This window comes from Acanthochromis polyacanthus, chromosome 22 (genome assembly GCF_021347895.1).
Source record: "Acanthochromis polyacanthus isolate Apoly-LR-REF ecotype Palm Island chromosome 22, KAUST_Apoly_ChrSc, whole genome shotgun sequence".
NCBI lineage: Eukaryota > Metazoa > Chordata > Actinopteri > Pomacentridae > Acanthochromis > Acanthochromis polyacanthus.
In genome coordinates, this window is record NC_067134.1 from 25,777,018 (window position 1) to 25,800,570 (window position 23,553).

At 39.9% G+C, this 23,553-nt stretch overlaps 1 protein-coding gene across 1 annotated transcript in view; it reads right to left on the reverse strand.

The window, feature by feature from the left end:
* Positions 1–669: 669 nt before the first annotated feature.
* Positions 670–23,553, reverse strand: part of atp11a (ATPase phospholipid transporting 11A) — a 62,249-nt gene continuing 39,365 nt past the window's right edge. The window contains 26 exon segments of the mRNA XM_051943067.1: positions 670–794; positions 3,834–3,921; positions 6,857–7,022; positions 7,134–7,237; positions 7,331–7,396; positions 8,495–8,518; positions 9,708–9,843; positions 11,792–11,919; positions 12,007–12,044; positions 12,047–12,065; positions 12,362–12,507; positions 13,117–13,219; positions 13,354–13,531; positions 13,754–14,005; positions 14,562–14,743; positions 18,745–18,848; positions 18,923–18,996; positions 20,011–20,082; positions 20,193–20,359; positions 20,447–20,506; positions 21,921–22,034; positions 22,116–22,313; positions 22,399–22,549; positions 23,080–23,161; positions 23,270–23,334; positions 23,415–23,462. Of these exon segments, the coding sequence (XP_051799027.1) occupies positions 3,844–3,921; positions 6,857–7,022; positions 7,134–7,237; positions 7,331–7,396; positions 8,495–8,518; positions 9,708–9,843; positions 11,792–11,919; positions 12,007–12,044; positions 12,047–12,065; positions 12,362–12,507; positions 13,117–13,219; positions 13,354–13,531; positions 13,754–14,005; positions 14,562–14,743; positions 18,745–18,848; positions 18,923–18,996; positions 20,011–20,082; positions 20,193–20,359; positions 20,447–20,506; positions 21,921–22,034; positions 22,116–22,313; positions 22,399–22,549; positions 23,080–23,161; positions 23,270–23,334; positions 23,415–23,462 (2,755 nt within the window). The 3' untranslated portion in view covers positions 670–794; positions 3,834–3,843.

The following is a 23,553-nucleotide window of genomic DNA, read 5'->3' on the forward strand; positions in this document are numbered from 1 at the left end:
TCCTACGGAGTGTTTCTGGACAACAAGTTTGCACACAGGCAACACCAGTTAGTCCTGCAGAGAGGCCGAACAGACAGAGGAGAAAAGAAGAAGGAAAAAGAAAAGATAGAGGGATGGTTTGGTCAGAGAAAACTGGTACAGTCTCCATCATCATCACCATAAAGTTTCAGAAATCCTCGGATTTAAAGAACACGTTAGCTGCAGACACATGTAAAGGGCCAGTTTGAAATCAAAGCTCTTGAGTTTGTTTGTTGTGACATCATTACACCGAGCCCTTTGCATGTTGTTGTGGCGAACCAGGAGTCCTTTCCAGAACCGCCACACTTGGCTGCTGACTTGTAAAGGTCACTTTCACTGTAATCCATTTTACTGGATTCCAAATATCTGCTATGAGCAGCATAGTCCGTTATTTGAATCCAGCTAGTTTTGTTTCTTTTGGGCAATTTTGCTTTCCACCAATTTCTTTGTTCGGTTCAACTCCAGGATCAAAGGACAGAAGAACACCAGGTGAAATAAATAAATCAGACTGAGGTCTCAGGCCCCGCCCCGCTGTAGGCGTGTCCCTGCCTCGAGCCGTCAGCGAATCGGAGGAGAGGGGTGAAGGTGCAGTAGTCTGGCTTTCTTTGCCAGCGCGTGAACATGATTTTCTTGGTAAGGGTTTCAGACCTTCGAGGGTTCGGGTTGTTCCTTTGGTTTTCCGAGCCTCGCCGGCGGCCGCCAGTCTTGGGTGGAGCGTGGAGGGACGCCAAGGGGGTGAACTCAGACAGCTGGCCCTTGTAGAGTTTATCAGCGTTCTGGATGAGGGGGAAGAAAGAGGAAGATGACAGGTAAAAAAAAAAAACAAGGCGTAAACACAGAGAAGAAACCATGGTACTGTAGACTTCTGCTAAAGGCCCTCAGAGAGCAGGTGGAGGTGACACTGTGGTCACAGCTGGCCAGAATTCAAACAGTAGGTGACTTTTGGTCTTTTAGGGTCTTTTAGCTCGAACAAACTGAAATCTTAACATTTGAGCATGTAATCACAATTTGCACACTAATAGTCGAGGAGATTCCTGAAAAAAGCCAACATGAAAACTATTTTTATAATTCAGAAAGAGATGGTTGGGGTAATTTAGAAATGTGTTACAGTTTGTCCAGCAAAGCAGCTCTGACTGCCTGCACTGTCTGCAGCACATGTAGCAGAGTCTGTATCATTAGTGTGGAGTCAAGTGGTGTCATCAATGTGAGCTGCTAACTATTTTGTGAAATACGATGTCAGAAAGTTGATAAGCAATGACCCACCATTATCTCCTTTTTAGTAAAACTCTAACTTACTATATGTATTTCTGTATGAAGATACTGGTGTATATATCCAATTTTTTGTCTCCAAATCAGCCCGTAAGATCAAGTATTGATTGGTCCTAATTAAGTTTTAAGTTCTTTTTTTTTATATTAAGCAATTCCAGCCTTTTAGAATAGAATCACTTTATTCATCCCCGAAGGGAAATTCAGTAATCTTAGCCATGCCTTTTGCGAACCATTTAAACTCTTGATCCACTACTTTTAACTATTCAAACTTTTTAGTCACTGCTTAGCCATGTATTTGACAATTAAACTTTTTTTCCAGATATCTGAATCATTTTGACATCATGTTTAGCCATTTAAACCAGTAAACTATCAGTCATTTCCATTAATTTTAGCTATTTCAACCTCTAGCCAGAAATTTAAACTGTTATTCCATTATTTTAAAAAGCTATACTAACCAATAAAATACTACTTTTAGATATTTCTAGAATTTATCCATTTGTTTTAACAACTGCAGCCACTTAGCTATTGCTTTTAGTGAACGATTTAGACTATTTGTCTATTTCTTCTCGCCATGTTGACCATTAATCTACTTGCCAAAACCAAATCTCATTCCACAGGGTAGCCAGACCGACTCTTCTTCAGCTACAGCTCAGATGTTTTGGAGTTGACTTGAGCTTCTGTTCTGGCAGTGACCTGAACCAGGACAAAAGTCTGCATCACCACACAGGTGAGCTGTAACATATTTCATTGATATCTTTGAATCTAATCGGCCGGCTGTGACGATAATGTCCGGTCCACGCTGCTGAGTCACACAAGCAATGCAACATAAAACATTAAAACAAATCCTTAAAACCAGAATCTTGCTTTAACAGCACCATGCAAATGTAAACACAGTCACAAAACATGCACGGGTACCAATCCCACTGTGAGGAAAGAGTCGGCCACTAGATGGCGCCAAAGCTCCATGTAAAGATTCACCCAACCAGCAGCAGGTGTCGCTCACAGGACAAAACCTGGAGACATCTTGGGTCATCAAACCTTTAGGACCTTCATCTAGACACACTGCAACCCACGCGTTAGTCAAGTAAAACATCCCAACATCAAAACCGCACACCGCAGCAAAGTAAACCCATCATCACACAGCAGCAGGGGGTTTATTTTACCGTGCTGAAGCCCTCTAGGCTTCTGTGACGGCGACTCCATCTAGTAAGGAGTCTGAACTCTGGTAGGTCAGGGCTCTCTCAAACCCTTTCTTATCCCTAACAGGCTGTGGACACACGCAAACACACATGAACATTAAAGGAAAAACACGTTGAGGGTCTATCGCAGGGGTGTCAAACTCATTTTAGTTCAGAGGCCACATTCAGCCCAATTTGATGTCAAGTGACCAGTAAAATCAGAGGATAATAACCTCATTTCTCCTTTGTTTTAGTTTAAAAAGTACCTTCTGAAAATGTTCACATTTAAGGAATTTTCTTTTTGCAAAACATCACGAACAACCTGAAACATTTAGTCACAGGTATCTGGAGCTGAATGATAGAGTATTTTACTTTATGATCAAAATGACAAAAGTCAGGCAAAAAAACAAAATAAAACAACACAAACAAGACAAATTATTACAAAAATCAGATGCAAAATGACAAAAACGACACACAAAGCGACAAAAAATGAGACAAATGACACAAAAAAGAGACAAAAAATTGGACAAAAAAGTTACAAAGCGACAAAAAATGGACAGGCAACAAAAACAAGACACAAAACGACAAAAAATGAGACAAATGACACAAAAAAGAGACAAAAAATTGGACAAAAAAGTTACAAAGCGACAAAAAAATGGACAGGCAACAAAAACAAGACACAAAACGACACAAAATGAAACGAATGACACAAAAAAGAGACAAAAAATTTGGACAAAAAAGTTACAAAGCGACAAAAAAATGGACAGGCAACAAAAACAAGACACAAAACGACAAAAAATGAGACAAATGACACAAAACAAAACAAAAAAGAGACAAAAACTTAGACAAAAAAGTTACAAAGTGACAAAAAATGGACAGGCGACAAAAACGAGACAAAAAAAATACACAAGCGAGACAAAAACACAAAAGGACAAAAACGATGCAAAACAGAAAAAAGCAGAACACAAAATGACAAAAATAAGACAAAAAAAACACAAAATGACAAAATAACAATGAGCGATCTAGTATTTATGATCAAAACAACTTGCCATAGTCTAGAAATTATTTTACAGTTTGCAGTTAATGTCTTCTATGTGATTTTTACACTTGGCCAGATTAGACCCTCTGGAGGGCTGGTTTGGGCCCACGGGCCGCATGTTTGACACCCCTGGACTATCACATACATATGAAATCCACATAATCAGACCATAAAGGAATACAAATATCTCAAACAAAATGTCATCAAGCCCACACGTCACAATAAACTGAGATGTAGAAGCAAAAGCGTGCGCTTAGACTAGGAAGAAAATTCATGCAAAAAAAATGAAAACACAGAGAAAGAGGGCAGGAGGAAAGGCAGAGGGTCACCTCCAGGAGGTTAGAAACTCATTCTGCTGGAGGTCTGAGACAGCATAAAGATGGTGGAAGGCTCGGAGGAAAGGCACCGACGCTTGGTCTGCCAGAGGAGGGAGCAAGGAAGGAGAGGAGGAGGAATCAGGAGGTCAAAAGGAGATCTTTCAAAGAATTATTTACGAATGAAAGCAGAAAGAGGAAGTTCATGATAGGCCTCCAAACAGAGACCACACAATAGGAGAAGTCTTCATAATAAAAGAGAAATGAGCAGATCGGTTCTGTTGGAAAGGATTACAGACGTTACTAGGGGTTTCAGGAGGTTGGTTTTTAGCTCTACACGAACAGATATCGTTGAAGTTATGGAAAAAGGAGCAGTTTAGGGACATGGAGGGAGAAATATGGAAAAGTGATTGTATCTGTAGGAGATAGAAAGCAAACACATTTAACCCGTAGATGCACAAGTGGGTCAAAAAGGACACTGTGAGGTCGTTTTCTTGCATTATCTTTGAAATGAAAACATGTTTTTGAGATCTTTCTACTTAAATTTTTAAGTTGCCTTTTATATTTCTAAAGGAATTGTAATGTTTGTATCGCTACCCCAAGCTTTTTATCACTGATAATATCATACATGAAGGGATGGAGTGCACAAATTTGGAGGAAAAGAGTGGAAATATGTCAATAAAATGGATGTTGACATTCTTCTATTGCTGCTCTGTGTAATATTCTTCTTTTTCAATCATCAAAATGTGCTATAAAGTAAAAAATAAACATATTTCAAATGTGAAATAATTCTTGTGTGGACAAAAACATAATGCAAATTATTATTCTTAACCAAAATGACGTAAAAGCAGATTGATTCTCATAAGCGTCACTGATGGAAGGGTGTAGGGTCCAATCACTCGTGCATTTAAGGGTTAAAGGGGTGGAAAGCTTTTGATAATTACAGTTTATGCGCATAATATCACAATGTCTGTTTTGTGGTCTGAGTACTGAATCCTCTGCTCATAAATGCCTTCTGACTGCTATTATTTCTGAGCCACCTGTCACTGTTTACACATCTAATAATATCATTCTGCAGCCCAGAAGTCTGGTCTGTTTATCAGAAAAAGCCAGTTATTCCCATTTTTACTAAACGCCTCATGCAGGTCTGCTCCTGAACTGGTTCAGCTTTTTAATCAAAAGTTATTTCTATGATTAGTCCTGCTCCTGCACAGTGTCGCAGAGGTCAGATTAGTGCATTCATTTAACCCTCCTGTTGTCCTCATTTATGGGCACCAAAAAATATTGTTTCCTTGTCTGAAAAAAAATAAAAAAATTCTGCAAAAAAATTCCTAAAATTTCTGAAAATTTGCAAAAACCTTTAGGAAGGAAATTCCAATAATTCCTTAAAAGTTTCCCTTGAAATTTTTTATTAAAAAAACAACAACAAAATAAACAAATTTGGAAGGAAAATTCTTGCAAATACATATTTTTTAAATTTAGTAAAAATCTTCCAAAAAAAAAAATCAAAATATCTAAAGTGATTAAATATATATCAGGAAAACTTCTAATATTTTCTTTTTTTCCACCAAAAAATGTTCAAAAATTTCTTGAAAATGTGGACATCAGAAGTTTCACTGTGAAAATATATATTTTTTTCCCCATATTTTCAAACTTTAAACCGGGTAAATTTGACCCGCAGGACGACACGAGGGTTAAAGAATGCTCTTATTCTCCTCTTTATTAGCAAACAATATTGTCCCCTCTGACTCTTCCATCTTTTTATTTCCCCTTTATTCCTCCTGTACAGGAGTCTGCTTGGAAAACTTAAATGGAAGTAACGTTTGTTGCACAAAGAGTACATAGTGTCTCACAGCACACCACCACATATTCAAAATGCGTCTTCTACACAATGCTTATGAGATGTCAACGCATATTTCTACTCTGTCTTTACTACTCTTCTCCCATTATTCTCCAGTAATAATACATTGTGAATGTTAGCTTCTATAATGACATATCTATTGTAGTTTTTTGTCTTGTATCATAAAGAAGCACTGCACACAGAGAGGCTCACTAACTTACATTCAGCAGAGCAGGGAGGTAGCCGAACCCAGCGTACATCTGCTGACCCACAGTCATCAGTCAGACACTTAGACATGTCGAACACTGCTTGTATAAACACTAGTTGTTTCGAGGTAAATCGGCTAAATTAATTTAACAATAAGCAGAGGGCGCTGTTCTGCCTGTGTAAGAAGAATTGAAGGGATGTCTTATGTGTGTCAGAAAACAAAATGTTAATGGGATGTGTGCTCATCCATCATCTTAAATATTTTCTTCTTTGATAATTATCCCAAAATTTCCTTACTAAATTGAAAAATGTGAAACTATGTTGAAAAATTCTACAAGTGAAGAGTGTTCAAACACTATTGGAATTGTAGGGTGCACAATTTACTAAAAAATTAGGGTTTTCTTTAACCCTCGTGCCGTCCTGTGGGTCAAAATTGACCCGTTTTAACGTTTGCAAATGTGGAAAAAATATATATTTTCATGGTGAAACTTCTGATGTCCACTTTTTCAACATTTCTGGGAAATTTTCGAACATTTTTTGGTGTTTTTTTTGGCGATTTTCGCTGGGTTTTGGTTGATTTTTTTCTTTTTGTGAATGTTCTCAAAGAATTTTTTTTTTTAAATATTTCTTTTTTCCCACCAAAAACAAAAAGAAAATATTAGAAGTTTTACTGATATTTATGTAATCACTTAAGATATCTGTGGGATATTTTTGGAAGATTTTTAATCATTTTTTGAAAATATTTACCAGAATTTTCTTGCCAAATTTGCTTGTTTTTCTTCTTTTTAAATAAAACTTTTAAGGGAAACTTTTAAGGAATTATTGGAATTTTCTTCCTGAAGGGTTTGCAAATTTTCAGACATTTGGGGAATTTTTTTGTTGAATTTTTTAATCTTTTTTTTCCAGTATTTTTTGGTGCTCGTAAATGAGGACAACAGGAGGGTTAATATTGTCGTGCTAACTCTTTAATTTCATACGTGTGTGAACCCACCTGTATGCGTTCAGTCGTCGTGGGCCACAGCGCCCTCCAGATGACCTTCTTCACCACATCTGGCAGCAGACTGGCCGTTATCAGGAGGATGATACTGAGCCAGGCGGGGCCGCTGGACAACATCTGCATGAACACGTAGTACATCCTCTGGTAGTTGAGGAAGGGCCTGTAGGAGAGGAGAACAACTCTAAACTCAAAATAGATCGAAGCATGGAGGCCACAAAAGAGAAACTTAGATCAGAATGACCCAACAATCCAAATATTTTTCGATACCGACCAGATGATTCCGCCCCACAGCAGAGAGAAGACCACAAAGAAGATGAGTGAACCCCAGATGACAAAGTGGTTGATCCAAGTCCAGTAATGAGTATCGAGAGCCAGCTACAAGACAGGGACAAGGCTTTTAAAATGCACAACTCACTTTAATGATGTTTCTGCTTGTGTAGATGTTGTGCAGACGGCATGCTTGGTTACCTTGAACGTAACAGTGAAGACCAACACAGTGAAGACCAGAGTCCCAAATGTCCAGTTTCCAAACATCTGCAGAGGGAAAACAAGGTAAAAGCTGCCATTAGTGACACATTTCTTACAATGAAGCAAATTCTAACTAATATGTTTCACTTAGAATAATGTTAAATTAGTGATTACAAACTTTTTTTTGTTTGATTTTGTAGTCCTGTCTTTTGTGGTTTAATGTCAGAATCAGCTGAAATCTGAAGCAGCCGTTTAACTAACAAGTTTGTGTTGGAAAATAATAAAATGCTCCAATATCTTTACTACATCTGCACAAATAAATAGAGGAATTCCTGAAAATCTATCATGATGCACACAGAGATAAAGAGTGTACATATTTAATAAGGAATCAATCAATCAAACAGATGGCAGGGTGCAACATTTAGGAGAAAGGTAGATTATAAGATGACTGATGGATGAAATGCTTCCTGATCACCTAAACATCCAGTATTATAAATAAATAATAATAAATAAAAATAGCCACGTAAACTTAAAAAGACTGAAAGACTAAAGGAAATGTTTTTGTGTCGCTTTACAACACAAACAGCGACAAAACTACACTTAAATAATTTGATATTTTATGACAGTATTTAGGATTATTCTCCTAATAATCCTAAATATTATTGGGGGGGGGGGGGGGGGGGGGTGACGCTGCCGCTGCATATTCTTCGCCCGGTAACGTCCGAGGGCGGTAATGTCCGAATATTCGGATACCGAAATTAATATCCGGATACCGCCGTAGCGAACGAATATTCGGATATTCGGGATATTCGGGTCCAGCCCTAAGGAGAACTAGATTAGAAAGATGGCTAAACATCTCAAATGTCACGTGATGAGCTGGGGGAGCACAAATGTTCCTCTGTTTTCATTTATCTTCTGTCAAAACACACCGTTTTTCTGCTATACACACACAAACAACACAAAAAACTACGGCTTCTGATCGCTAACATCAGGACACGTGAGAATGGATGAAGGAAAAGGTGAGGCCACTACACAAAAGCCTACAGGTGATGTGTGGACAACAAGCGTTCATATGAGCGGGGGATTGGCGGTGTGTTCAGGTCGTGTGATGAAACTGGAAGGTGAAACTAGGCAGAGATGACAGAGAGACAGAGACAGGCTTACCATCTGTGTGTTGGTTGTCATTAGCTGGGAGGAGGAAAGAGCAGCAAAAAGAAAAAGCAACACAAAGGTAAGAGGATAGGAAGAAGAAGAAGAAGAAGAGGATATGGCCAGAAGAAAATTATAATGAAATCAACAGTTTTGTGGCTAAAGAAAAAAAAAGGATATAAATTAGGTGCAAAAAATCAAAATAAAGCAATCCAAAAACATTTCTAGGAGAGTAATGCTGCTTAAAACTCAAAGGAAACAAACAGAGAACACAGAGGAAGATGGGAGAAAACCTGCCATGCTGTCATGTCGTGGATGGGATTGGAAGAACATTATTTCTATATGAACGTTATGTGTTAGAACTGCAGAATTTAAACTTTATCACGGTTCTTTTTACGGACAAATCCAGCAGAAATGCACACATTTATTGTAAAAGTGAACGGCAAATGTTTCATTTTGGAGTAGAATTAAAAATTGTACAGTAGATATGATGTCAGATATAAAAAAATAAGCATGTTGTGCAAAGTAAATGAGAGCAATTACCTGAAGATTTCTACTAAATATCAAGTAACTATTGTGCATTTTGAGGAAAACTGTCAGATTAAGAAGTGTTGCCTGGTATTTTTATGCGTGGTACCTGCTACTGAATACAGTAAACCTTTAATGTCAGCTGATGGCACAATTTGACAAATATGAGGGGTCTGTGAGCAAATACTGATGCCTCCTGTGCAACAACAAGCCACATGTCAGGCCTGAGCCACATCAAATGACCTTGTTATACAAGAAATGATGGCCTGAATGAATCTATTTAAGACACAAATCAGGGAGTAATTTATTTTTTAAATTTAATTGACTAAACATCAAGTAAGATGGAAAAGGTTAGAGGTAAGTTGTGATCAGAGCCACAAACCTTCTTTAGTTTATGCTCTCTAACTAAACCGAAAACCTCCCAAAAACACTGAAAAAAATAATACAAGCAGCAAATCTTAGATGTGGTTTGCTGAGAACTGCAGCAGAAATATGTGGCCTGCATTTGAATCAGCTGATCTACTGAAAAAAATGAGGTGCAGGTAATTCTGTTTAATACAAAGTTGAAAAAAAGTAGCCATCAACTGAGCATTTATTCTAATTTGAAATATATGCCTTAAATGTTGTCCAAAACAAAAATAAATTTAAACACTTCTTACTGACTGAAGTAAAGAGGCTGTCATAGACACATGGCTGTTACCTGTCCATTGCTGGTGAAGGTGGTGTTGTCAAACAGGAAGTAAGCACCGAAGAACATCACGATGGCGTCATACACGCCCAGGACAGTCCAGTAGATGAAGCTGGGCCACCGCAGCAGAGAGTTCTTAGCAATATCTCTGTGAAGGTAAACACAAAGCGCAGCGAACGTCACAAATGGCTCATAATGACCGTTTGAGTGATTGAACATTTATAGATCAATACTAGGGGAGACACTGTTTGCCTCCTTTACCAGAAAAGAACGCAACAAGATATTATAATTTGATTGAGTTGGGATTGTAATGTAGGCAAATTTAGACACTGAAGTAGTACATAACCTCAGTAGGGCTGGGCCCAAATATCTGAATATTTGTTTGCTACGGCGGTATCCGGATATTAATTTTGGTATCCGAATACTCAGCCTGCCCCCCGGTCAGACGTTACCGGGAACGAATATTCAGCGTTACTGTCTTCCATCCGCCTTCAGCCCACATCGGCTAATCCCGTCCTGTGATCACATAAACATATACACATATGTCTATGTGAGCACCCCCTCCTCCCCCCAGACGAAAATACGAATATTTGGAGCTCGTCTCTTCCCTTTGCCTTTCGGTCCACATCAGCTCATCCCGTCGTGTTCGGCTCATCTCGGCTCATCCATTGCTGTTTCTTACCACCACCTGAATGTCCGGGTGGCTGTCGACTCTGACGTCACGCTTCACTTTGTTGCATAAACGCAAGACAAGATGCCGAAGACCTCCACTGTTTGGGAATTCTTCAGTTTAACTGAAGACAAAACGAAGGCAGTGTGCAAAATTTGCGTCCGGGAGACCAGACGAAGGATCCGAATATTCGGGCCATCTCCGCCCCCCCACCAGGATAGCTTGGAAAATCCAAACTGAATCTCCATGTAATCTCCTATCTCCATGTTAGGAGATACAGGAGAGTCAGTTCGGCATTGTGCGAATTGAATCGCGTTTCCCTCCCGGGAAAGTTTGGTACGACCAATCATAGCACGGGAGGCGGGAGTTAATGCTGCGTCATCTTCAGTGCCTGGATTACCCATAAAACACCTGCGCACCTCCCGTAACCAAACACCGACTTGGTTTGGCTCCGATTTAAAGTTATTCCTAACACCGCTAATCGCTCGGAAGGAGTCTTTTGTTGCGTAGCCTTTTCAAAAATAAGTGTTGTACTTGAGAGTACCCCATTTATTCGCAGATTTTTGTGACAAAAACGGCAGTAATCATTCACCACGACGCTTTCTCGGCTGCATGCCGTTGTTGTTTGGACTACATGGACTTCAAGGTCGATTTGTTTGTGCGTCACATCCGTGTTACGCTGATTGGTTCTTTCTCGTTCAAGCTGCATTCGTTAACCCCTCCTTTTTGAAATCGTCTGCTATCATCACAATGCCAGACTGCCTTTATTTGTATTTATATTAATACATAAATAAAGTCAGTCTGGATTTTCCAGGCAACCGCCAGGATGTTACGGGGCGGAACGAATATTCGGATATTCATCTTTAATAGGGCCCGAATATCCGGAGACCAGAAACCACTATTTGGGCCAGCCCTAAACCTCAGGTCTAATTTTTTGTGACAAAGACGATGCAATTTTGTGAATCTTACAGTGATGCCTTGTCTTATTACGTGACACCTCTATTTTTCACTTTGAAAATGAGGTTTCTCCCTTTTTCGGGCCTTTTCCTGATTTATTAAGCAGATGTCTTCTTTTGGGTAGATGTAAAATCAATCAATAATCTACTTTATTAGAGCTAAATCGAGTTGGTGCATCCTTTTGCTTTTGAAAATACTTTATCTTCTATTACTCGGTGCACAAAGACTCCAGTGAAGCGAATTAGAATGTCTGAAATTGAAATATTCATTAATGCGGCGCTGGTTGGTCAACATCTCCGGTTCCTTATTGTTATCTACGGCTGTAGATTGGATCATTGAAACATCCATTAAAGAAAGATGATATTAGAGAGTTGAACTAACTCTATTAGGACTCTGGAGAGTCTTGGTGAACTGAACATGATCTGACTGAAGGGGTGCAGGTTTTTTGTTCATACAGTCAAATACTAACCTGTAGAGAGAGGGGTCCTTCTTCAGGATGTCCATGTTAATGTGCTGCTCTATTAGACTGTAGAGCAGAATGGGCAGCGAGGTGAAGCTGATGTTGTAGAGAGTCAAGTATGCCGTGTCGTACAGTGGCTAGGGTTTCAGACACAGAGCAGCTTTAGTGTTTTTTCCTCTTTATGGTAAATAAAAAATGTAGGATTGTCAGTTTATTCTGCCTACTTGTTGCGAGAAGCCACAAAAGAACTGGTAGAGGAACTGGGGAAGATGAAACAGACATTCTGGAGAGAGAAGGAAAGAAAGCAAATAAAGTCATATTAATGAGAGCAGTTCTTTTTGTTTCTGACGCCTGCTGAGATTAAGAAGTCTGACAGATTTAGTTCCTCTTTGCTTCTGTGCAAGAACATTTTACTGACTGGAAATAAACAAATGAAGACGCTCTTCTTTTTGATCTATGCCCATTCGAAGCTTAAACTGACGTCAAACATTTGCTTGTCCGTTGAAGCGTCTGTTCACAAAACACAACAGCACAAAAGTAAATCGATGCTAAAATAAAGACGCAACAAAGGCAGACTACCTTGTAGAAGAAGTACTGCACAAGCTCAGAGATGCGTATGTAGTAATAGTGCCCGTGGACTAGCAGCATCTTCTTGAGGTGTTTGAACTTTGGGATGGCGTAGTCGCTGTTTCTCACGGCCTGGCGACCCTCTTTACCCATGATACCTGCAGTCGTTAAACACATGAAAGCTGTTATCGAAGTGAAAACATGATGCTTTTTAATGTTTAAACTCTTCTGCAAAACACTGGATTTGAAATAAACATAGCAAGGTAAGGACTTTGTACGGTTAACAATCCTTTTATGTATTTTTTCAGTCACAGGATAAAGCAGGAACTGGCCCATCTGTCACATGACACCAATCACGATGGTTTTGCTTGGCTTCGATGTCCTCTACATACAGCAGGAGATCGGGTGTAGGAACGACTACAATTCTTTCACTGTTCATTAAATTATGCCCTTCTTGAAATGATGCATATAGAATAAACAGGTTTAGATGAAATGTCACAATTATAAGCTTCAAATTGGATAATTTTTAACAAACAGGAAGTTACGTATTGTCACAGGACTGTTGTTGTGTTGTCATTTTGCAGATGGATGGATGCATGCATAGATGGATAGATAGATAGATAGATAGATAGATAGATAGATACTTTAATATTCCTGAGGGAAATTCAGTGTAAAATGCCTTTCAAATCTGACATGTTTTGGATTTCTGAATGTTCCTGTAAAGCCAGTTTGAACAGAAACGTATGATGTTCCTGTCAAACACTAACCAATGCCGACATGAGCCTCCAGGATCATGCTGACATCATTAGCTCCATCTCCAATCGCCAACGTGATTGGGTGCTCCTTGGACGCTTTGATCAGCTTGACGATCTAAAAGTATAGAAAGAAAAACATACACCTGATACCCCTTGCTGTGGCTTAGTGTATCAACACAAAGTATCACTACGGTCCGTGCAATTATGTTTCAACTCGTTTTTTTCGTTTGTCCTCAGCTCTCTTTGCACCTGTGCTTTCTGGAGCGGCGCCATTCGACAGCAGAGCACGGCGCTGCAGTTGCGGCAGATTTCCAGGAAGATCTCTTTGTAATTCCCTGAGTTTGAGTCCTCCTGGCCAGGCCTCATCACCGCAGAGAGGGTGGCTCCGTCGATGATCAGACCGTAGTCGGTACAGTCGCCTGATAAACTGAACAAACACAACACATATCGCACACTAAAGCCACACAGGACAGCTTTTCATGATGCTGCAACACACTTCCATCTTACTGTAAGACATGAAAGACAATTATGTAAATTTCCTGGTCATTTCAAAGTGTGTAACAGCTTTACTTTTCTAGAACTTGAAATGCCAGATGTTTGCCCCAGTGTTAGCAAGAAAATAATCCCTCTCTCTCTCGCAAATACACACCCAGAGAAGGTGTCCCGAGTCATGCCGCCATGCTGCCGAAGGACCGTCCTGCTCAGGTCAAACAGGACATCGTGAAGGCTCTGCTCCTCCGTACGCTTCGTCGTCAGCTCCAGGATCTGGGTGTTGCGGCGAAACAGCTTGCTGGCGTAGCAGGTCGCGGCCGCCGTCTCCATCTTATCTCCTGTCAACACCCACACCTTCATGCCGGCTTTGTGGAGGGACTCGATGGTGTCTGCTGCTTTTTCCTGCAGCCTGTTGAGGAGAAAAGTAGGAACCACAAACAACCAGAGAGAGAGAGAAGGGTCGGATGTTTTAGTTGCATGAGAAGCAATCGCTTGTTTTGCTCTTATTTGGCTTTTTATTCCACAGCAACAGGAGCATGCAGTGCAGCAAAACTGAGATAATTTTCTCCTCCAGCAGGATGAGTTGGCTTGCAATGCCCTGCGGGTCAACAATTCCTTTTAAGCCTGCACTATAATTGCCTTAGCGGCACGTGTGCGATTGGAGGGTTGAACTGCTACTTGCCCTCACTCACTGAGAAGTGGGCCAGCACTTCTCATGGCAGCAGCATGCAGAGAATTACTGCAGTGTTCAGAATTGTGTCGAGTGCAGAGACTTATACATTCACACAGGAAAAAAAGTGCACAAATTGATTTTTCCAAAGTGTGCTTCATTTGAAATTTGCAACCACTCTGCTTAAAAATAGGAACAAATAACCAAAATGTGTGTCTATGCAACGGAGCTACTAGCCATGGTGCAAAATATTGTATATAAAAGCAGGCTGTGTCCTTCAAAAGAGATCCTCCACCTGTCCTCCACAGCAGTGGCTCCCAGCAGTATCAGGTCTTTCTCGATTAGGTCGTAAGCCTCAGCCAGCCGTTTGTCTCGGTCCTGCAGTGCCAACTTGGCGCTGCTGAGCAGATGGCAAACCTCCTGGTATTGTTCAGGACTTAAAGGGCGATAGGCAACACAAAGTGTCCTCAGACCCTCCTGGAAGACAGTGAGTAAATTACACAAGGTTAGGAAGGAACAATAGTCTACAGCAGGGGTGTCAAACTCATTTTAGTTCAGGTTCCACATTCAGCCCAATTTGATCTTCAGCTGGCCGGACCAGCAAAACCACAGCATAATGATCTATAAATAACCACGATTCCTGATTTTTCCTTTGTTTCAGTGGAAAAATGTTCACATTTAAGGAATTATCTTTTCAAAAAACATTTTGAACATCCTGAAATTTCTTCAATTTCAACGACATTCAGCCTCAGTTTATCATTTACACATTACAACTTCCAGATCAGAGTTTCTACAAAGACACAAAACATTTAGTCACAGGTGACTGGAACTGACTGATATAGTGTTTTACTTTATGATCAAAATGACAAAAGTAAAAAAAAAAAAAGACAAAATATTACAAAGTGAAAAAGACGAGACACGAAGCGACAAAAATGGGACACAAAATGACAAAACCGAGAAACAAAATGACAAAACCGAGACACGAAGTGACAAAACCGAGAAACAAAATGACAAAAACCGAGAAACAAAATGACAAAACCGAGACACAAAATGACAAAACCGAGAAACAAAATGACAAAACCGAGACACAAAATGACAAAACCGAGACACAAAGTGACAAAACTGAGACACAAAGTGACAAAACCGAGACACAAAGTGACAAAACCGAGACACAAATGACAAAACCGAGAAACAAAATGACAAAACCGAGACACAAAATGACAAAACCGAGACACAAAGTGACAAAACCGAGACACAAAGTGACAAAACCGAGACACAAAGTGACAAAACCGAGACACAAAATGACAAAATCGCGACACAAAGTGACAAAATCGAGACACGAAGTGACAAAACCGAGAAACAAAATGACAAAACCGAGACACAAAATGACAAAACCGAGACACAAAATGACAAAACCGAGACACGAAGTGACAAAACCGAGAAACAAAATGACAAAATCGAGACACGAAGTGACAAAACCGAGAAACAAAATGACAAAACCGAGACACAAAATGACAAAACCGAGACACAAAGTGACAAAACCGAGAAACAAAATGACAAAATCGAGACACAAAGTGACAAAACCGAGAAACAAAATGACAAAACCGAGACACAAAGTGACAAAACCGAGACACAAAGTGACAAAACCGAGACACAAAGTGACAAAACCGAGACACAAAGTGACAAAACCGAGACACGAAATGACAAAACCGAGAAACAAAATGACAAAATCGAGACACGAAGTGACAAAACCGAGAAACAAAATGACAAAACCGAGACACAAAATGACAAAACCGAGACACAAAGTGACAAAACCGAGAAACAAAATGACAAAATCGAGACACAAAGTGACAAAACCGAGAAACAAAATGACAAAACCGAGACACAAAATGACAAAACCGAGACACAAAGTGACAAAACCGAGACACAAAGTGACAAAACCGAGACACAAAATGACAAAACCGAGACACAAAGTGACAAAACCGAGACACAAAGTGACAAAACCGAGACACAAAGTGACAAAACCGAGACACAAAGTGACAAAACCGAGACACAAAGTGACAAAACCGAGACACAAAGTGACAAAACCGAGACACAAAATGACAAAATCGCGACACAAAGTGACAAAATCGAGACACAAAATGACAAAACCGAGACACAAAGTGACAAAACCGAGACACAAAGTGACAAAACCGAGAAACAAAATGACAAAACCGAGACACAAAATGACAAAACCGAGACACAAAGTGACAAAACCGAGAAACAAAATGACAAAATCGAGACACAAAGTGACAAAACCGAGAAACAAAATGACAAAACCGAGACACAAAATGACAAAACCGAGACACAAAGTGACAAAACCGAGACACAAAGTGACAAAACCGAGACACAAAGTGACAAAACCGAGACACAAAGTGACAAAACCGAGACACGAAATGACAAAACCGAGAAACAAAATGACAAAATCGAGACACGAAGTGACAAAACCGAGAAACAAAATGACAAAACCGAGACACAAAATGACAAAACCGAGACACAAAGTGACAAAACCGAGAAACAAAATGACAAAATCGAGACACAAAGTGACAAAACCGAGAAACAAAATGACAAAACCGAGACACAAAATGACAAAACCGAGACACAAAGTGACAAAACCGAGACACAAAGTGACAAAACCGAGACACAAAATGACAAAACCGAGACACAAAATGACAAAACCGAGACACAAAGTGACAAAACCGAGACACAAAGTGACAAAACCGAGACACAAAGTGACAAAACCGAGACACAAAGTGACAAAAACGAGACACAAAATGACAAAACCGAGACACAAAATGACAAAACCGAGAAACAAAATGACAAAACCGAGACACGAAATGACAAAACCGAGACACGAAATGACAAAACCGAGAAACAAAGTGACAAAACCGAGACACAAAGTGACAAAACCGAGACACAAAGTGACAAAACCGAGACACAAAATGACAAAATCGCGACACAAAGTGACAAAATCGAGACACAAAATGACAAAACCGAGACACAAAGTGACAAAACCGAGACACAAAATGACAAAACCGAGACACAAAATGACAAAACCGAGACACAAAATGACAAAACCGAGACACGAAGTGACAAAACCGAGAAACAAAATGACAAAACCGAGACACAAAATGACAAAACCGAGACACAAAGTGACAAAACCGAGACACGAAGTGACAAAACCGAGAAACAAAATGACAAAACCGAGACACAAAATGACAAAACCGAGACACAAAGTGACAAAACCGAGACACAAAGTGACAAAACCGAGAAACAAAATGACAAAACCGAGACACAAAATGACAAAACCGAGACACAAAGTGACAAAACCGAGAAACAAAATGACAAAACCGAGACACAAAGTGACAAAACCGAGACACAAAGTGACAAAACCGAGACACAAAGTGACAAAACCGAGACACAAAATGACAAAACCGAGACACAAAATGACAAAAACGAGACACAAAGTGACAAAAACGAGATACAAAGTGACAAAAACGAGACACAAAATGGCAAAAATGAGATATGAAATGACATAAATGAGACTCAAAATGACAAAAACAAGGCACAGAGTGACAAAATCAGGCAGAAAATGACAAAACCACGGACTGCGTATTTGACACCCCGGCTCTCTTTCATTGTTTTTGCATGGCTCTAAACAAACTGTGAAAGCAAAGGTAATTGTTTGAATCAGTTCTCTGCATGTGTGTGGGCACAAGTTGGCCTTTCTAGTTCAACCTCACTAGTCCAACACCCACCACATAGCTTTCCATTCCCATTGAAACCTTTGATTTCTCTGCAAGCGAGCTCCTACTGACCTGGTTTTCGCTTGCACTTTAAGTTCACGTTAATGGCAAACTGAGCTTAAAATATCTCTCTCAAATAGCTTTAATCTGATGAACTAAACTCAATATTTTCACTTTATGCACATTATGCAATGAAGGTTTGCAGTAAATTGCTTTATTATGCACTCTTCCCTTTACGCTGCCTACATCTATTATCTACTATTTCTGTCATTCCGCACGAGTATTTTGGACAATCTAACGTGGGCGTTTAAGGACTGCAACATATTGACAAACAGTCCATCAGAGCGCATCTTGTGGCTTTTTGTTTAGTGTCCCACAGATGCAGGACTGGGCTGAATAAATCATGACGTATATATCAATGCAATAACAATAAAAATTTAACTGCTCAGGGATATTTCCACAGTGGACCCTTTATGGACAAATACAGCACGGCTATCTGATGGAAGCGGGCCGCGCTCTAATGACTGACTTGCGGTGGTCGCCATGGAAACCGCGGGTCATGCACTGCAGCTCTGGAAGTCGTATAACCTTTGAAACTTTCAGAAATGCCCCAAGTGAAAAAGACTGCCAGTTAAATGTATGCGTCTATCGGACAGCGGGAAAGGTTGTGTGTTTTTTTTTTATCTGTCTCACCACTGCATTGTGCTCCACTCGGGCTCTGATCTGGTCCACCTTGCCTGAGACGACCCTGGGGAAGATGGAGGAGTCTGCCCCTTTACAGAACAGGTACAGCTCACCTGCGCACACAAACGGGACAAAACCGTTAGAGGAAAAACACACGAAATACCCGCACGTGTGTACGCAATTCTACCTGTGTTTGCCCTGACGATGACGCTCATCCTCCGTCTGACCGAGTCAAATGTCAAAACCTCCAACAGCTCAAACCTGATTAAAAAAAAAAAAAATGAGGGGAAACAAAAATTAGAAAATACCCCGCTGTTATACCTTCATACAAAATGCAATACAATGAAGCTTAAGCATGTCAAATAGGACAAAGTATTATGGAATCAGCTGATTTTTTTTGTCGTGTTCATTGTTTTCTATAGGTAATATACCTGTAGTGGTACAAGAAATTGAAGAAAGGTGGTCTGCTATTTTTTTCCATGGCTGTAGATTGTAGAAAACTTTCAAAAACAACCATCTTTTATCATCACTGTTCTAAATTTACACTCATGGCCTGAAAGCTTCTTGTTTACACTGTTAACCCTTGTGTTGTCCTGCGGGTTTAAAGTTTAAATATGTGGAAAAAAAAATACGTATTTTCACAGTGAAACTTCTGATGTCCACATTGTCAACATTTTTGGGAGATTTTTGACCATTTTTTGGTGAAAAAAAAAAGAAGTGTTAAACATTTTTCTTAAGAACATTCACATAAAAATCAACCAAAATCCAGCGAATTTCGTTAGATTTTGGTTGATTTTTTTTTTGTGAATGTTCTTAAAGAAAATATTAAAGGTTTTACTTATATATATGTAATCACTTCAGATATTTTTAGGATTTTTTTGAAGATTTTTGCTCATTTTTTGAAAATATTTATAATAATTTTCTTGCCAAATTTGGGGGATTTAAAAAAAACATTTAAGGGAAACTTTTAAGGAATTATTGGAGTTTTCTTTCTGAAAGTTTTGCTATTTTTCTGAAATTTGGGAAACTTTTTTGCTGAATTTTTGTATTTTTTTCAGACAAGGAAACAATATTCTTTGGTGTCCGTAAATGAGGACAACAGGAGGGTTAATAAGCCGTTCCCTTTGATGTGGTTGTGATGAGATGCACGTGCAACTCAGAATATAATCCACTCAGAAATGTGTGTTAAAGAAAAAGAAATATATCTTCATATACTAGAAAATGATCCCTAAAGGGTTAAAGATATTAATGACATTGTTTGTTGGACTCACTCACCTCTCAATCTCATCCTCCCTATTTAAGATTTCCATCTGACTGTCCTTGAGTCTCAGATAGGTGAAACCGAGCCTGCAGCACAAAGCAACAAATGGAGCAAACGTGTCAAAAAAAAGAGAGGGAAACTAAATTCCTCTGAATGCTCTTGTGATTACAGCCAGCGTTGTGTGCGTGTGCTCCACCTCTTCATGCCCTCCACCAGCGCCACCTCGTCCGGAGAAGACGAGATGTAGAAGGAAGTGGACTTTCCCTGGTGGATGCCGTGTTTGATCCCGTCCACCGTCTCCTCCTCCTTCACCTGCACCGTGTGGCACAAGCACAGCGCCCGGAAAAACAGCTCCTCGTGCTCCTGTGGTGGACGAGCAGCACCGTGTTACCTCCACGTATGATCATAAACACGAACACGTACAGACATTTAACGTGTGGCGACGCTCACTCTCGCTTTGGGGCCGGGCGATGTGTCGATCATGTCCATACCGGCGGCACCAGGCATCACCTACCGACAACACACGTCAAATGCAAAAATTCTGCCGGTCTTAACAAAGCAAAAATGACATCTCTGGTGATGAACATAAAGCCTTGATGTGAGGATATGGATTCTGGCGTTAAATTAATCAGCTGATCAGGAAATGTAAGAGAAGCCAAATATAAGCAACATACTGTACATGGGTCTATATTTATAATTGAGGGACTTTTGAAATAAAGTCTTTTGTTAATAAAAAATGACTTGGCTTCCCTAAAATGTCAACTATGATACCTGTCAATCACGTCACAAAAAAACCCACAATTTTGCACTGACCCGTCCAGAGTGACGTGAAAATTATCCATAATTACGGAAAATTAGTCCAGAAAGACATGAACATCGCCCTAAATGACTCAAAAATTATCACAAAAACTCAAAAATGACTTGAAAATGATCCATAATTACAGAAAATTAGTCCAGAATGACATAAAATTTGACATAAATGACCCAAAAATGATCCCAAAGACACAGAAATGATCCAAAATGATGAGAAATGATCCAAACTGACAAAACACTTGTTGAAATTGAACTTGTCGGGGTCAAGCACATTGGATATATCTTGTATTCGCTTTATTAAAAGTAGAAAAATAATGTTTTTATGTTTATTATGATCATGTCTTTACAAATTCCATCATTATTTATTATGGAAACAATCATTTATTAATAAAAAAATGACTGGATATCACCAAAATGTCAACTAAAGAGTCATCCCAATTTAATAACAATCACTTTCTAATTACCTAAACAATAATAAAATGAGCTGATTCAAAAATAGTTTTGTCATTTTGTGTCTCGCTTGTCACTTTCTGTCTTGTTCTTGTCATTTTGTGTCTTGTTTTGTCACTTTGTGCCTCGTTTTTGTCATTTTCTGTCTCATTTTTGTCGTTTATATCTTGTTTTTGTCATTTTGTGTCTCGTTGTTGTCGTTTATATCTTGTTTTTGTCATTTTCTGTCTCATTTTTGTCGTTTATATCTTGTTTTTGTCATTTTGTGTCTCGTTGTTGTCGTTTATATCTTGTTTTTGTCATTTTGTGTCTCATTTTTGTCGCTTCGTGTCTCGTCTTTTTCACTTTGTGTCAAGCTTTTGTCATTTTCTGTCTCGTTTTGTCACTTTGTGTCTCGGTTTTGTCATTTTGTGTCTCGGTTTTTAATTTATAAATGATATGTATTGACCCAACACTTCTTTTCATTACTTTGAATGGCAGCTACAAAATTGTCCAGGTCAATATATAATAGAGGTACTTTGACGTCTATGGGATATATATTACAATACGTTTTAAATCTGGCAAAAATGGTAACACATAAGTGTGTTGACAAGCTGTTTATTTGTTTTGTCATCGGATCTTAGCCATATTCTTCTGTCATTTCAGCATGCTGGGCTCTCACCTGACCGTTACAGATAGCATGCGGTACATAAACGTGGCCGTCCACACAACACTCTATGAACTCCATGTTGTTCTCTGTCAGAGTCCCCGTCTTGTCTGTAAACACATACTCCACCTGGAAGGAGAGCAGATTTACGGCAACATAAATATGTTTGTTTTTACACGGCTGTAACCAGAGCAGATTGTATTTTTCTACCTGTCCCAGCTCCTCGTTCAGGTCTGACGTGTTGACCACAGCTCTCTCCCCCAGCTCCTCGTCAAACATCTCGTCGTCCCACATGATGAAGTAGGAGCCCAGGAACTTCTGCATCTCCACGGTGACGTACATCGAGACGGGAATGATGTAGTTGAAAAGAACCATGAAGGCCAAGAAGTCCGTGAAAGCCCTGATCAGCTGCAGAGGAAGAGGACGAGAAGGTAAGAAAAGGATGCAGAAATGTTTGCCCTTCGTAGATTTAAGGAACGAAACGAAGACTCACGACGTGTCTCTGCCTCTCCACTTCCGTCCTCTCGTTGTACCAGGGCTCGTCTCTGTTGGGGTCGGCCTGCCACGCGTACTTCAGCACCGTGTTGATGACGGCTTTGCTGATGAGGATGCACAGGTAGACCACCAGGTAGGCATTCATCGACCTGCAGAGGGTTATGGACGAATCGAGACACCTCAGAATGTCGCCTTAGTTTTCGGGAAACGCTGATAGACATTTTTCAAATTGCAGTTCGGAAAGCAACACACTGTTTTGAAAAAGAAGGCAGCAGATAAGACATTCACTCTCAGCCAAGTCGATTCTGGTAAAAGGAGGACAAATGCAAATCCAGTGAGTTAATGAGGCGGACACAGTAACCCAGTGTAAATGTAATCCACCTACAGTCAGTCATTTCGACAAGCCATCTGGATGCAAGACTCCGTCAATGCCAGATGGAGAGAAAACTGATCCACTCAGTGCAGCGAGAGCCTCAGACCCTCAGTCGGTGAATAAATGAAGACGTGAAAAGTGAGCAGATGGATCGAAGGACGAGCAAAAAATATCAATGATTATCTAAGCTGGTGTTAAGTGAGAAAAGAGGATGCTGCCAAGCTTGCATAAGGATGTCAAACGCCGCTAACGGGCTCTTTTTAGAAACAATTCACAGCATAAAACAAAAGGAGGGAAGCATCTTACTTTTCCACTGCAGATCTTTTCTGAGACTTGGACTGGTAGTTGAGCGCCATCTTGGTTTCCATGCCAGTGTAGATGGCAACAGCTAAAGCGAGAAAAAGAGTAGTTGGTCCAGCAGTTTTCTCTGCCATGTAAACACACAGAGGTAGCTGGTGATGTCCAACATTTATCAGTCTATCTGGTGCAAAATTACCAAAGATATATTCGGTGTTCTTGAGCGTGGCTCCTCGGAGAAGCAGGTTCTCCGATCCCAAAGGTCTGCAAACAGGCGACACAGTTTCGGGGGTTAAATGGGCTTTCCTGTTAAAATAAAAAGGCACGTTTGGGATTTTGATTACCTGGCTACTGGCTCATTGTCCATGTAGATGCTGATACGGCCCACGAATCTGCGTCAGATAGAGGAGGGAAGAAAAGAAGCGAGATGAGACACGTTTGGGATATTTATTTGGCAGGAACGCTTTGCTCAGGTCTGCGTGT